Source organism: Herpailurus yagouaroundi, unplaced genomic scaffold, assembly GCF_014898765.1.
Source record: "Herpailurus yagouaroundi ecotype Mexico unplaced genomic scaffold, PumYag 189, whole genome shotgun sequence".
Taxonomy (NCBI): Eukaryota; Metazoa; Chordata; class Mammalia; order Carnivora; family Felidae; genus Herpailurus; species Herpailurus yagouaroundi.
This window is the reverse complement of record NW_024412420.1, coordinates 11,683,816-11,699,717: the sequence shown is the minus strand read 5'-3', so window position 1 is coordinate 11,699,717 and position 15,902 is coordinate 11,683,816. Positions and strand designations below refer to the sequence as shown.

The following is a 15,902-nucleotide window of genomic DNA, read 5'->3' as shown; positions in this document are numbered from 1 at the left end:
GGCCGGGGTAGGGGGATGGGCGGGGGCGGGGCGCCTCCCTAGGGGCCAGATTCTCGCCAAGGGGGAGGGGGCAAGCCGAGCCTCGGGAACGCGGCCCCCGCCGCCCTGTTTTCCCCCCGGGGGTGAGTTGAGTGCCCCCTCCCCCCGCACCCCAGGCTAGGGATTGGTGGGCAGGGCCGGGCTGAAGGGCCGATGGGCCCAGAGGCGTCGGGGGTCTTCCCGAGCAGGGTGGGTGGGGGCTTTCACCACGTGGCTTCGCCTTTTTTTTTTTTTTTTTTTTTTTCCGGTCCATTTTTTTTCAAGTCGATTTTATTTAGAGGCGGCGCCAGGGCGGCCGCGGAGAAACGTGACACACCAGCCCGCTCGGAGGGGTTTCGGACAGAAGGGAAGGAGCAGCGCCGAGTCGTCCGCCTCCCAGCGCGCCGCGGGCACTTCTCCCGGGCCTCGCCGAACTCTCCCGCGACCTCTGCGCGCCCTCAGGCCGCCCTCGCCGCCGCGGGCTCCGGACAACTTCAGGGGTGGGGTGCGAAGAAAGTTTGCGGCTGCTGCCGCCGGCCTCCCGCCTCTCGGCCTAGGAGGCTCGCCGCCCGCGCCCGCCCGCCCGCTCGGCCTTGCCAGGGACCGCGTCCCGCCCCGAGACCGCCACCATGAACAAGCTGTACATCGGCAACCTCAACGAGAGCGTGACCCCCGCGGACTTGGAGAAAGTGTTTGCGGAGCACAAGATCTCCTACAGCGGCCAGTTCTTGGTCAAGTCCGGCTATGCCTTCGTGGACTGCCCCGACGAGCACTGGGCGATGAAGGCCATCGAAACTTTCTCCGGTAAGAGTGCGCCCACCTCCCCGGAAAAACCACAACGAAATCCCCGAACAACGGAGACCTGCCCCTCTTCTCTCCTGGCCCGCCAACTCCTCTGTCCCTCCGTCCGGCCTGCGGGGCTTGGCCTGGGCACCCACCCTCCGCCCGCCTCCTTCGACGCCCCCTGCATCCCCCCGACTCGCCCCTCGCGCGGAAATATCCCGGACCTCCTCACCCCTTCCTCCCAGCCCCAGAGCAGAAGCTGGAGGCTTTAGTAAGGCCGCCCCTGCCCCCCACCGACGGGGCGGGGGGCCCCATTGGCTGTGTGTGTGTGTGTGTGTGTGTGTGTGTGTGTGTGTTGGGGGGGGTCCCCACTCTGGCGGCCCCGGTCCGGGCATTATTTTCACGTCCGCCCCTCCCTATCCGAGGCTGGCCGCCCCCCACCCCACCCCCCTCGGCCCCCTGTGCGAACACCCCCTGCTCCCGTTCCTCCGCTCTAGGCCTTTCCAGGCGGGGAAGGGGTCCCCGCTCCGTCTCCGATCTCCCGGGAGCCCGGTGGGGACTGCAGCCTTCGGGCAGGACCTGAGACGAGGGGGTCCCGCCTCCCGCCCAGGGCCTGGGCTTGAGCCATTTTGATTTGAAAGTGGGGCGTGAGCGGGGTGGCGCGGCGGCGGCGGCGCCGGGTCGCCATGCTGCTTCCCGAGACGCCCAGGCTGGGCCGAGAGGCGCGCGTCGCGGCCGCCGGGGACCCTCCCCGCGGGGCCCCGCACCGCTCCCCCAGGGCCTCTGCCCACCACCGGCCCCGACAGGTGAGCGCCCCGCCGCCGGGAGCCCCTCTCCGCGGCAGGACGGGAAACTAAAGTTTCATTCTGCACCCCTCCCCCGCCACACACTTTGGGAGCATCGCGGGGGGGGCCCTTTCTCTCCCGGCCCCTGCTCCCCACATCTGGGAGTCGAGCAGGCAGCCCGCCCACACGAACGCCCTCGTCGCCCCTTTCCCGGATCCGGCTCCCAGAGCGAGCCACTGCCCAGCCAGCCTCGGTGGGAGAACAGAACGAAACGAAAATTAACAAAACACAATAACGAATTTATAGATTCCACCATTCCCAGAACGGCCGTTTCGCGTCCCGGCCGCGGAACCCACTGCCTGGATTCCTAGGCAGATCTCAAATCCCAGGAACCTCTGAGTGCCCCTCTTTCTCCGTCCCTTTCCCACCCCACACTCCTGTTCCAGCTCTTATATGGTCTTTTTTTTTTTTTTTTTTTTTTTTTTTTTTTAATCTTTAGGGAAAGTCGAATTGCAAGGAAAACGCCTAGAGATCGAACACTCGGTCCCCAAAAAACAAAGGTAGGAAAGGGCTCTTTGAGAAGGGAGGCAACCTGGGGGCGCTTAGAGGCTGTGTTAAGGGGTCCATAGTGTCTCCAGTGGAAGAAACCCATTACTGGCCTTCCCACCCCCAACTCCGGATGTTGGGGGCAGGGAGGGAAGATTGGCTAAGATCTTGTAATGGGTGGTTTACAGCTTGTAAAAAATAAGCCGGGTTTGGGGTGGGCTGGGAGAGATGGTATTTGGAGAAGTAAAAGGGAAAAAAATCAAGAGGGGAGAAGCCTTGTGGAGTTGATTCAAGGTGTATGGGGCCATTTTTATGGGGAAGCTAAAAATCTTTGAAGAGTTGGATCTCCTGGGCATTGCTGCAACTTCTAGCAGGCCTCATTTTTTCTTTTTTCTCCACCCATCCCTTAGCATAATTCTTAAGTGGATTGGGGGGGGGGTCCCCTTCAGTTCCCTAGGGGAAGTGGATTTGGAGTTCCTGTCCCCAAAAGAATTGTTTGGGGTTTATATGTATTTCTGCAACAGGCAAGGACCTTTTTTTTCTCAGACCCCTACTCTTAGTCCCTCACATCACACATCCTCCCCTCCCAACTGGATTTTGCAAAGAATATGCTTTGGCTGTGTGCTATCCTTTCCGAGCCCCCCCCCCCCCCTTCAGTCCATTGTTACAAGGGGACCATCTGGGGTGAGAGCTTTGTGTTCAGGCTGTGAGCTGGGGCTCTTTGGAGGGTCTAGAACTCCCTGGATGAATAGTGGAGAGAGAGAGAGAGAGAGAGAAAGAGAGAGTGTGTGTGTGTCTGTGTCTGTGTCCCAGTACCTTTCTGTTCTCACTGAAGCAAAAAGTGGGGTACCTCTATCATGTTCCCCCCAAATCTGATTCATGGAGGGGGGGGGGTTCCAGATCTTTTCACTGAACTCTGGCTGGGAAATTATAAGAACAGAGTCGGCTCTCTCAAATCTGACTTTAAACATGTTGACAGCGCAGTTTTCTCTCCTGTGGCAGCTCCCAGGAAATTTTTGAGCCCTGTGTTACCCTCTCCCCTCCCTAGGTGTGTTCTCCCCCTCATTTCACTGGAAACTTGCTGCACTGAGAATAATCCCTGGCCTTTTTCCCGGGTGGGGAAGGTGTAGGTGGGTGGCTTTGGTTTTTTGTTTTTTTGTTTTGTTTTGTGTTTGAGCCTGGGAAGTTTAACTGCAAAGTTTAAGTCAGATAAAAATCTGTTCGGTGGTTTTTGCTTTGAGATATTTTAAGTAACTTGGAGCTATTGTATCTATAGATGATCAATATGGCTTGTAACCATGTTTATAGAGTCTGTGATTTAACCTCACAGTGCTTCTAAGACTCTTATTGGAAAGGCAATTAGAGTTAGGAGTAAAGAGGCAATAAAATCGGAAGGACGGGGGGCAAAAAAAAAATGCTTATTTATTATTTTGAAACATTTCCTGGAGATGGGAATGAGAGCAGCATACTGACACCAGTAGATTTATTGAGAAGATTGTGGCTGATTGAACTGAAAGCTGAGTGTTTGAAACGTGTTGATGAGAGAGATCCAGAACAACTGGAATTCTGAAATATGTAGGATTTTTTTTTTCCCCTTTGGCGCTTCAGGATGGTTTAAATTGTAAAGAGAATGCATCGAAGGCAAGAGAAATAGCAAAACGTGATGAAATGGGACCCAAAACATTTATACTTTAATTTCCATGGTGCTCTGTATTTATGGATCTTACCCCCTAAGCCATCTGTTTGCTTTCAAGCCATTTTTAGGCTCCTTCTTGTTCCCTCCAAAATGCATTACTTAGGGCCCTTTTGAGTTGGGAAGGGGTGGGGTTTGTGAGAAGAGTGGGTACAAAATCTTCCTTTCCCTATCCATATTAAATTCCATCTTTTGTGTGTTCTTCCCGTCCCTGAAATAATTTTTTGAGCTCAAACACTGAGTCAGTTGTGTGTGTGTGTGTGTGTGTGTGTGTGTGTGTGTGTTTGCGGGGTGGTGAGAAGGCCCTTCATTTTTCTAAAATGAATCAATTTTTGAAATTTTAGGATTTAAAAAAAGAGTTTGTTTGCATGAAGTCCGTTTGCTCTATCATTTTGAGTTCTTTGAAGGAAGCATTTTGTGGTATGTGTTTTTTAGTTCGTCTGTCTGAAAACCAGTTCTTCAGTTGGTCTGGGACTGGCCTTTTCAGTCTCGTGGATGTATAAAAAACAGGATCTAGTGAATTAACTATAACCAATATTTGAAGCAAGATGAACAACTGTGCATGTGTATTTTGTGTATGTGTACTTCTTTTCACTGTTTAAAGAAATAGAAGTAACTATTTTTGGTGCACTCAGTTCCAAATGAGATATGACTTGACACATTTCTGAGACATTCAAGAAAGTCTAAATCCTATGTGTTCCTGTTTTTTGTTTGTTTGCTTGGTTTTTTTTGGGGGGGGGGGGGATCAGACAAATGATAGAAGGTTACAGCAGTTACCTTAGCATCCCTGACACTGAAGTATGCATCTATTTTGTTCTAAGTTTGTATCTATTTGAATATAATTTGTACCTTTTTAAGAACCCAAGAGACCGAGCACTATGTATTTAAACTGAAAACATGTTTAATTTTAATTTTTAATCGGGTGACATTCGATTTCTTCCACCTTTCCAAACCCCTTCTTAGCCAAACTCCTTTTTTTTTTTTTTTAACGTTTACTTATTATTTTTGAGACAGAGAGAGACAGGGCATGAATGGGAGAGGGTCAGAGAGAGGGAGACACAGAATCTGAAACAGGCTCCAGGCTCTGAGCCGTCAGCACAGAGCCCGACGCGGGGCTCGAACTCACGGACCGCGGGATCATGCCCTGAGCCGAAGTCGGACGCCTAACCGACTGAGCCACCCAGGCGCCCCAAACCCCTTCTTTAGACAGTGTTGGCATTCTGGCTAACAGTTTTGGCTTTTTGCTGAGAATTTGTGTATGTTCACTGTCAAATATTAGGACAACGGAGAAAAGCCAAGAGCATTTTTAAAACAGTTGTGGAAAGGGTTCATATATGTGTTTTATTTTGAGAGACATAAGAGTCCTTAAGGTAAGGGGGGGGGTCCCATTTTAGACCTGTTTACCTTGGGAAATGACTTGCTTTTTTAAGGGAATTAAACTTTTATTTCATTTGCCATTGTGTGTGCCTTTTTCTGGAGGAATGTGACGTAAAGACAGCATACCTACTGTCAACTGCTGTCATAAAAATAAAAGGTGTTGGCTGTTAAGAGAAAAATGCAAGAGGGGCACTGCCTTTCTGCATGAAATGTGTTCAACTTAAAAGATTGATTTTCCTAGGCAGGTTAATGGTGGTTCTTTTCTCTAAGCTGACTTAAAATGAGGCGGGCTAACCCCTTTCCCTTTAATTTTCCAACTCTTACTAAAAAAAAAAAGCCCAAACAGAAATTGGGTGTCAGAGCCACGGAAGCGTGGGAACCCTCCAAAAGGGCTTCCACTTTATTCTGATTTTACAGTTGAACTTCCCAAAGTTAGCAGCTTTGGAAATCCGTGCGAAGGGGATGTCCTGTAAGTGGCAAAAATATTATTTTTAATTTTAAGTGATTTGCTCTGAAGTCCTTGGATCACTAAATGTTTTCAAAACAAGCAAAAAGATTTTGTCTTCAGAAATGGATTTGTCTTTAATAACCATTGTTCTCAGGGGCTGAAAATGAATTATAAGGGGTTTAAGAAGCAAGGGAATGTCTTTAAAAAAACAACAAAGGAGTAAAAAATACAGGAGTGGGAGGATTTTCAGGCACTTTTACTTTAGTGGTTGCAGTTGAAAGATACATCTGACCTGTATTAAACCAGTAAGTTTCACACTTTTAGTAAAAGGTTTTCTTGGGAGTATGTGGTTAGGGCTTTTTTTTTTTTTTTTTTTTTGCCTTGATATAAATTTAAAAATGGTTGATTCTTAAATTTTTCTGCACTCTTTGGAGAGGGAAGGTGGAAATCAATTCACTCTCACTTAAATTTCCACCTAGCATGTAAACCTTACAAATTCGTGAGTTATGTTTTCTTCGCTGCCAGAGAAACCCTTCACTTGTTGCCATTTAGGGCACAGCATTTCAAGATCTTTTCCTAAGGACAGTGGCGTTTGCCCGTCCATTGGAAGAGTTGTGGGTTGCTAGAATCTTTTCTTTTCTGACCCAAAGTCAAAAGATGAAATTTTCCTTCAGTGCTTTCCCCGATGGAGAACTCTGGAGGAAAGGAGAGGAAAAGTTGTAGTTCCCATCGCTAATTTATTCCAAGTATAGTCAACTCTTCCCAATGTACAATTTTAATGGCATAGCTTTTGGTGGAAAAAGCAAAACATTCTTGTAATTATGTTTCAGAGATGAAATACATGACATTAGCAGTTGGAAAAAATCTTGATTCAAAGGTTCTGAGCTTCTAATCTTTTCAAATTACCTTAATATACATCATTTGAATCTATGTCATGTGTCTGGGTAGTTTTAAGGCTTATTTTGTAAGAGTTTATTCTATACTTTAATGTGTAGCAGCCAGCTGACAAAGATTACCACTGAGATAGGCTAGGGAGGATACAATTATAAAATATTTTTAACAATTTCAGATCTGGTTTGGTTGAGTAAAAAGGGGGGGGTGGTGGGGAGACCAGCAAATGCTGTGTGAGATTTGGGTGGGGGGGGGGTTGCTGAAAGACGTATACGGGTTTTATCTCTTGGGTGGCAATGTTGTCATTAGAATGAAAGTGTGAACCAGAGGCGATTGAAGAACAGACATTTTGCCAGCTGTTAGGATTTGAGTCCAGTCTCGTTCTCTGTCCGCCCCCTATAAAGATTCCTAAAACGTGGCCGATGCCTTCCAGAAAGTGCAGCTTAGAATTTGGGATGGGAGTGTTGAGGGAGAGGGGAGAGGAGGGGAAGGGGAAAAAAAAAAAAAAAAAAAAGCAACAGCAGCAGGGGAGACTGGAGAAATCAGACGAGTTAGTCCCGGGTTGGAAATTCCAGACGGGGGAAAAAAAGAGAAAGAGAGATGGGGGTTGGGGTGGAGTCCCCGCTTCCCTTTTTAAAGAGAGGCGGCCGGAGGCGCACAGCGCCCCACGGGACAGAGGGGGTCGCAGGCGGGCGCTTTCGGAGACGGGTGGGAGATCGGGGCGAAGGGCAAGGCGCTTTCTGCCGGCGGGGTTGCCCGCCTGCCCTTCCCCTTTTTGCAAAAAAGCCGAGAAAGTCGCGGCGGCGCCGGCTGCGCTTCCTGGAGGGCCCGCGCCGGCCCCGCTGCCCCACGCCTTCCCCGCCCGCAATCTCCGCCCGCTCCGTTCCTGGGGGGGGGAGGGGGGCCGCCGGCGCGCCCGTAGGCCCGGAGATTGGGGTGGGGGGGGGGGGGCTCCCAGGAGGGCTTCCCTGCCCGAGACCCCCGGCCGCGGCGCGCGGCCAGACAGCCTCGCCTTGGACCTGAGAGCCCCCGGATCCCCAGCCTCGCCCACGTGGAGCGGTCCCTGGCTCTGGGCGCAGCCCTTTCCAGCGCCCGGGCTGTCCCTAGACCTTTCCACTCCAAGGCAGAAGCAAAAGGCCAAGGAGGAGCGAAGAGGGCTGGGGAGGGAGGTGGAGAGAAAATGGAGGTGCATGTGGTTGTTGTGGCCCTCTCCCAGTAGCTGAGGCCCCTTGGCAATGGGGCGTAAGACTGGAAGAGTCAACAGGGTCCAGGAATCTTTAGAAAATGGACTGGCTCCACGCTCCAAAGGCTGTGGGAAACAACCGCAAAAAGGAGTAATGGTAGTCACCCCGGCTTCTAGGACGGGTTTTGTTCCCCGGGGTAAAAGGTGGATGACAGGTCCTCCAGTGGGCCACTGACTGGCCCTTGAAGAGTTTTCTCAGGGTCTCAGCCCGGGGTTTGACTTCATGTGAACGTAAAATTTGCGCGCCATTTCCACCTGTGCGGAGCACATTTCCTCTCCTCGCCCACACCTTTTTTTATTAATTTTTTTTTCAACGTTTTTATTTATTTTTGGGACAGAGAGAGACAGAGCATAAACGGGGGAGGGGCAGAGAGAGAGAGGGAGACACAGAATCGGAAACAGGCTCCAGGCTCTGAGCCATCAGCCCAGAGCCCGACGCGGGGCTCGAACTCACAGACCGCGAGATCGTGACCTGGCTGAAGTCGGACGCCTAACCGACTGCGCCACCCAGGCGCCCCTCCTCGCCCACACCTTTTAAAACGCCTGTCAAAACAGAAGCAAGGAAAGGTCTCAGAAAACATGCACTGGAGAGAGTGCAGCCTTTTTTGGTTAACTGATAAAAAGTTTGATTTGGCTAGGAAGACATCTTTCGGGGGAGCGTCTGTGCTAACATACCCTTGGAAGGAAGGCACGGCCAGCAGGAAGATACTCAGTCTCCAGTTGGCTAACTCCATTCCGATAGAAAAACTTGGATGTCCCCTCAGATTTTGTTCAAAGGGGCCTACGTGCTTTTTTAGTGAGTGGGAGGGGTCATCCTGATTATGTTCGCAGCTAGTAGGTTTGCAATAAATAGTCAAGGAATGAAAAGCACAGCAGGTTCAAACAAGTTTTCATCCTAAAGACAGGTCACCGAAATCAAATGTATGTTGACTACGGGTAAATCGCAGGAGAAAAGTAGGTCTGCACCTACCTCATCATTGTGATACAGTCGGAGAAAACCTGATTGCAAGACACTGAAATGTAACTGTACGGAACAGACAGGGCCAGAAATGGAGTCGCATCGCAGAAGTCCAGTCCTCCAGGGTCCGGAGTCCTGTCGCAGAAGTCCAGTCTCCCAGTTGTACGGCAGAGAGCATAGAGCATGGCGACCCATCAGTAAACTGCTTTTGAGTGACAGAGCAAACAGCTAGATGATGAGAAGAATTTTGGACTGGTATGTCCAGATATTTTCAAAGCCCCTAAGGACAAGTCTGCTTATTAGACAAGTGGCATTTAGGTGGCTCGAGGCACCTAAGGGACCTGTCAGGATGGATGGGTGTGAATTTCGCTCCTAGCGTAGGGGAAGGGAATGGAGAACTGTCTCTTTGAGAGGAGACAGGAGGGGACCTGTTTCCCACACCATGTCTGTTCCCTGGATTCTAGTCCGCCCTCTCCGTATTTCTGTAGAAGAGGGTTAAGGAAAACTTCAGTTTTTTTATTCCTATAGCGTTAGTTTCAGTTGAAAAGCTAGTCCTTCATCCAGATGTTTTGGCCACTCGCAATGGAAAATGTTAAGTCTGCGTGAAATTTGATTGGATAGTTTCGTTGATTGGATGTAGTTAGACTCTTTCAGAGGAGAAATCAGAATTCAGGGAAAAATTGTTTTGTGTAAAGATTGTTTGTGGGGTCTGAGTTCTTTGGCAACAGGAACCTGGTGGACAGGAATCACCGTGAGCTCCTGAGGCTCAAGGAGAGAGGAAGCTCTACTAGGTCAGGGTCTCGTGACCTACCCTGGGCCCCTCCCTCCACTCTCTATTGGACTGTGGAGGAAAGGTCTCCCAGGAGAGCCCGGTGTTTAAAAAACAAGAGCTTTGGAGTCAGGCGATGACTATGAAACCGCAGAAGTTAATCTTCTTAAGCCTCAGTTTCTGTAACTGTAAACCGGTGTGACTACACATTAACTATTATTATTGCTGTTATTTGTTTTAGATAGGGACCTCTCTGCCTTCTGTCTCTGGACTGGCGGCTTGGGGCATATACTCTAAGGCAGTAGGTCGGGTGTTTAAGCGTGCTTATGTGAACGTGGCCTGTAGTTTACGTGGGACAGCGAGGGGTAGGCACATGGCAGGGGGTTTGTGTGTAGGGAGCTCCGATAACCTGCATGTTGAAAGGAAAAGCCCCCTTTTGGGAGAGGGAGCTGAGGCTTACCAGGGCAATCCCCCCAGACCCCCTGGGACGTGGACCCCGCTGCCAAGTCTCTTACCCATCCCGTCAGACAAAAGGCTCGAAGAGAAGGTGCGAGCATGGTGGAGAATGTTGCTGCTGGTTATTCCTTAGGGGAGGGGGCCGCAGATTCTATCGTTGTTGATGCCATGAGCCCGGGGCAGGTGAAATTTCACACTTGAGGGCTACCGTCAAAGGGGCATGTGGTGTAGGGATACTGGTGAGTGAGGAACCACCTTCGTGCTGCCGATGAGGTAAGTGTTACAAGAATTCAGGATGGGAAGGGGACAGTGGGAGTCCTTGAGCGTCTGAGGAAGGAAGAAATGAGAGTAGCTTCCCCCACCTGGTGGGAGATGGGCGTGTTTTGCCTCAACGCTCCTCTCTCTCTCTCTCTCTCTCTCTGTAAGCTAACAAAATAGCTTTTCAGGAGTTGGGGATCCCTCGATGCCCGGGAAGTGACTGCACACACTGTTCCCCGTCCTGGGCCCTTGTAGACGGCAAAGCTCCAATGGCCTCGCTTTCCCTGGCCCCCTGGACTGGAAAGGGAGCACTCCCCCCCCCCCCCCAACATCCACTTCCTCTCTCTCTGGTGCTCCCTGTTCAAAGGGTGCACAAACACGCGCTCGCGCAGACCTATTGCCCCTTTCGAAATCGCAGTGTAGGGACTGAGGATTGAACCTTCTCTTAGCGGGCTGGGGAGAGGAAGGGCTTCCAATCCGGATGTGGGCTTTGGCCATTTAACAGGCTTGTGACTTTAATCAGTTACCATAAAGGGTTTTTACAATTAGTTGACGTGGAATGATATGTGTTGCCTCTTTACTGGAGTGGCGTCTGGGATTGCTTGGGGCTCCTCAGCTTCCCATGAGGTGCTCTGAAGATGAAGAGGAGAAAAGGAGGGGAGACAGGAACTGGGCTGGGGGCTGTCGGGTGGAGTAAACTTGTTGAGGATGTGTGTTCAGAGCTAGAAATATTTATTCTACTTCCTCCTCCGGGTCTCTAAGTTGCTTGGGAGAAGTCCGTCTGTAATAGAGCATTTGCTTTGGCAGGATTTGGAGACAGAACCCTAAATTAAAGAGTAAAGATGATCCTCTGCAGACCAGGCTGTTGGTGGCTGCAGCCAGTATGTTCTGAGCAAGGACTAGACAGAGGATGTTGGCTTGGGAAGGAAGGCAGCAGGGTTCAGAAGAGTATTTTCTTTGAGTTCTTTGGTGGAGTGTCCCCCACACCAGCAACTTTTTACCGAACGTAAAAGAAGGGAAAAAATCTAGCTAGCTGACTAGCTTTTTTACCGAGACGGTTTTCCTGAATATGGTCATTACCATTTTGAACCAAAGCGGCTGCCGCTGCTGCTGGCTTTTTTATTTATTTTTATTTATTTTTTAATGTTTTTACTTATTTCTGAGACAGAGAAAGACAGAACATGAGCAGGGGAGGGGCAGAGAGAGAGAGAGAGGGAGACACAGAATCCGAAGCAGGCTCCAGGCTCCGAGCTGTCAGCACAGAGCCCGACGCGGGGCTCGAACCCACGAACTGTGAGATCACGACCTGAGCCGAAGTCGGACGCTTAACTGACTGAGCCGCCCAGGTGACACACTAAATTTAAACTTCTAACTGGAGGAAGAGCCATGCCTGTCTAGGCCCAGGCTCCTTCGGTCTCTTCAGAACATCCCATGGTCAGCAACTTTAGCCTGGGCGTGTGTGTGTGTGTGTGGGGGGGGGGGGCTCTGCATTCTGGCATTAGCCATTTTCTGCAGGGGGATGGAGAGATTTTAAACATGCGCGGTTACAACCAAATGCGGCATAAGAAAATCTTTAACACGATGGTACGGACTGGTGGGATAGCTTGCTTGCATTTTGCGGTGAAGTTTGGTACCTCTGAAATATTTGTAATTTAAAATTTCAGTTTTTTACGTTAAAAAAGAATTTTAGATATTTTAATTTGGCTTTTTATTTCTAGCCTTTTATTTACTTAATTCTAAGTGGGCTCTAGGCCCACAGTGGGGCTTGAACGCATGACCTGGAGATGAAGAGTCCCATGGTCCACTGACTGAGCCAGCCAAGCGCCTCTTAAATAGTTATTTTAAAATAATTTTAAGTCAGGGGCGCCTGGGTGGCTTGGTCGGTTAAGCCGTCCGACTTCGGCTCAGGTCATGATCTCACGGTCCGTGAGTTCGAGCCCCGCGTCGGGCTCTGTGCTGACCGCTCAGAACCTGCAGCCTGTTTCAGATTCTGTGTGTCCCTCTCTCTCCGCCCCTCCCCTGTTCATGCTCTGTCTCTCTCTGTCTTAAAAATAAATAAACGTTAAAAAAAAATAAATAAAATAATTTAAGTCAATTAAATATTTTTAAAGAATAATTTTATGTGGTGAAGCATACATAACATGAAATTTAGCATCATAAGCATTATTTAAAAAAATTTTTTTTAACGTTTATTTCTTTTTGAGAGAGCATGAGCAGGGAAGGGGCAGAGAAAGAGGGAGACACAGATTCTGAAGCAGGCTCCAGGCTGTGAGCTGTCGGCACAGAGCCCAATGTGGGACTCGAACCCATGAACGAGATGGTGATGTGAGCTGAAGTCAAATGCTTAACCAACTGAGCCACCAAGGCACTCCAGCATCGTAACCATTTTTAAGTGTGCAGTTTAGTGCCATTAAGAACATTCGCAGTGTTGTGCAGCCATCGTCTCCGCAACTCTTTTCATCTTGCAGGACTGAAACTGTACCCAGTGAACAGAACCCCCCCCCCCCCCGCCCCTCTCTGGGGGATTTCAACTGTTGCCAGTTTTGCATTTTCCTACATGGTGGTCACCTCTTCATCCTATATAAAATGGGAGTCTTTGCCCTGCTCCCCCCCCCACCCCACCGCGCTGCATTAAATACTAATTATTGGGTTTTTATTTAGCACTATTGGGTCTTTTTCAGGGTGGTGGAGAGAAACAAGGGTTGAGAGGGTGCTGCACAAAAGAGGTACAAGATGAAATCTCTGCCCTCCAGCATTTTCACTTCAGATCCAGGAAAAGCTGTGGGACAGCAGAGGCCAAGAGACTACGTATTAAAATGGGAGGCACACAACCTCAGGGACTAATAAAATAGAGGAGGGAGGCTTTGAGTGAGCTAAGCTGTGTTTTGGAGGATAGGCAGACAAAATAGGAGCGGATTAAGGAGAGCATTATGGATTGACAGGGAGATAGATGTTGATGGGAAGACAGTTCATCCAGGAGAGAGGGGTAGGTAGCATTGTAGTGAGGAGGCCTCAGGCAGGGTAGGGCACATATCCCTGTTTCTTTCCTTCGCTGAGCATCTTCTTTGCTCCAGAGTTCTGTTTGAGGCGACTCGGGTCAAAAGATGAATTCCTTCGACAATTACAGGGAGCATTTATGGAGTATCTGTTCACATTTAACCGACGTCACCTCGCTGAATTCTCATAAGAACCCTGTGCGGGTATCTTCATTCTCCAGAAGGAAGCTGAAGCTCTGAGTGGTTCAAGTAACTTAGCCGGTCAAAACCCAGTCAGTACCTTGAATAGGGAGTAGCACTGGGATTCACACCCGAGCCTTTCTGCCTCTAAGGCTGAGCTTTCTAAGAAGGTGGGAACAGGTGATCTTTTAACAGTTCAAAGGAATTTATTTATTTATTTATAGAATTTTTTTAATGTTTCTTTTTTTTTTTTTTCAACATTTATTTATTTTTGGGACAGAGAGAGACAGAGCATGAACGGGGGAGGGGCAGAGAGAGAGGGAGACACAGAATCGGAAACAGGCTCCAGGCTCCGAGCCATCATCCCAGAGCCTGACGCGGGGCTCGAACTCACGGACCGCGAGATCGTGACCTGGCTGAAGTCGGACGCTTAACCGACTGCGCCACCCAGGCGCCCCTAATGTTTCTTTTTGAGAGAGAGAGAGCGCGCGAGAGCGCGTGCGCGTGCCTGGGTGGGGGAGGGCCAGAAAGGGAGGGAGACACAATCCGAAGCAGGCTCCAGGCTCTGGGCTCTCAGCACAGAGCCCGACTCAGGCCCAAACCCACGGATCCGTGAGATCATGACCTGAGCCGAGGTTGGATGCTGAACCGACTGAGCCACCCAGGCACCCTAGCGCTTCAAAGAAATTGAATCTTGGGGCGCCTGGGTAGCTCGGTCGGTGGTGTCCGACCCTTGATTTAGGCTCAGGTCATGATCCTGGGGTTGTGGGATCAAGCCCTGTGTCAGGCTCTGTGCTGTATAGAGCCCAGACAGCGTGCGAGCCTGCTTGGGATTCTCTCTCTCCCTCTCTTTCTGCCCCTCCTCCTTTTTCTGCCCCTCCCCCCAATAAATAAATAAATAAATATTAAAAGAAATTGAATCTTACTTTGAGCTTTTTTGGGGGGGAAGAGCATAAGGTTAGCAAATGAAAACATGCCCAACGTTAATGCCTCCGTGAAACCCCATGAAATAAGCTGTGTCGGTATTTTGAGTTACAATTTTGAGTTACAGGGGCCTCCATCGTGTGGCGTTCTGGTAGGCACCAGCCCAGGAGCCGGTGGCCTATCCCTCCCCCACCTTTGTTTGGGTTCAACTGGGAGAAAATAGGAGGCTGGGGGGAAGGGCAGGGATTGAGACGCTTCTCCTCCCACCCACCCCCCTCCTCCTAGCAGGAAGGGACAAAGAGTTGACCTTTGTGACAAGCCTACAGAACCATAATTCATAGCTTACGTATGTTTTGAGGCAAGAACCCAGGTACCTGCCCTTGGCTGACAAGCAGGAGGCAGGCTTCACGTACAGCGACACTCGCTGGCTAGCGTCACCTTGAGTTAGTCACCTAACCTCTCTGGGCCTGTGTTTTTGAGCTGCAGAATGGAAATAAGAGTCTTCTGTGGTGGTTCAGAGGCTCAAGTCAACCTCTTGTCGCTGTTCTGGGTTCCTAGGAGGTGCGAGTGTAAAGGACTTTGTAAACTCTCAAGTACCGTGCAAATGTGAGTTATTAATAAGATTATCATGAATTGATGACACCCCAAGAGGGCAGACAAAGGAGGTCCTTCTCACCCCCAGACGAATGCCCTACGCTGCATGGGGGGTATGACTCTTCGATTGTAACTTTTCAGAGGAGGCTCCTGGGACGCCCCGGGAAGAGGGTCTTTTATTCTCCAGGCCCGGAAGGCCCCTTCGTTCCGTGCCCCCAGCCCAGCCCAGCCCAGCCCAGCCCACTCCCGGGCCTCAGTTCCTGCCTTCTCGGTGGGAGGCCTCCCTGGCCTGGTCCTGCCTCCTCCCGCAGCCCGGCCGAGGTCTCTAAGGAATGCCGCCTCCCGGGCCATTTTCTCCCCTCCAGCTTCTGCGGCCCCACTTCCAGCCCTCTCCCGGCCCCCTACCCCCAACCGGTTCCCACTTAAATGCTTGCAGGCCTGTTTGCAGGCGGGAAGCCCCCTCCCCCACAGGACCACCTCAGTCACAGCCCTGACCGCAGGGAGGTCGGGTCTGGATTTACTAAAGGACCCCGGAGGGGGAGCTTGCCCCTCGCTGGCTGCCTGGCTCGCTCATGGGGTCGGGTTTCGGCCGGTGGCTCTGGAGAGAGAGACAAAGGGCAAAGTCCCGTCCCCACCCCCACCCGGCAGCCCCGGGGGCGCTTGTCCCCTCCCCCTCTGGGCCCCGCCGGGGAGGCGAGGCCCCCACCCCACCCCACCCCCTACCCTGGGCCGGGCGGGACCCAGCGAGTCGGGGTACCGAGGGGGTTCTGGCGGCAGAACATTCTAGACTGCCGAGCCTGCGACGGGGGCGGCGGGGAAGGGGGGGACCGGGGGCATCGCCTGCCCCCTCCTTGAGCTCTGCCGACAGGGCCCACCCAGCGGCTGGGGTGGGAGGCCGCGCGCTCAGCTTTCCCTGGGCGAGGTGAGGGGCTGGGGGAAGGGGCCGCCCGCGTGGGGCGCAGGCCCGGCGACGCCAGCGCGGC

At 51.1% G+C, this 15,902-nt stretch overlaps 1 protein-coding gene across 2 annotated transcripts in view; it reads left to right on the top strand.

The window, feature by feature from the left end:
• Positions 1-325: 325 nt before the first annotated feature.
• The window catches only part of IGF2BP1 (insulin like growth factor 2 mRNA binding protein 1), a 41,965-nt gene continuing 26,388 nt past the window's right edge, over positions 326-15,902 (top strand). Inside the window, exons 1-2 of one of the 2 annotated variants that reach the window (XM_040497257.1) lie at positions 326-822; positions 2,086-2,146. In XM_040497257.1, the coding sequence (XP_040353191.1) occupies positions 648-822; positions 2,086-2,146 (236 nt within the window). In that variant the 5' untranslated portion in view covers positions 326-647. The remainder of the gene's footprint in view (positions 823-2,085; positions 2,147-15,902) is intronic. The other variant, XM_040497256.1, reaches the window with a different exon arrangement.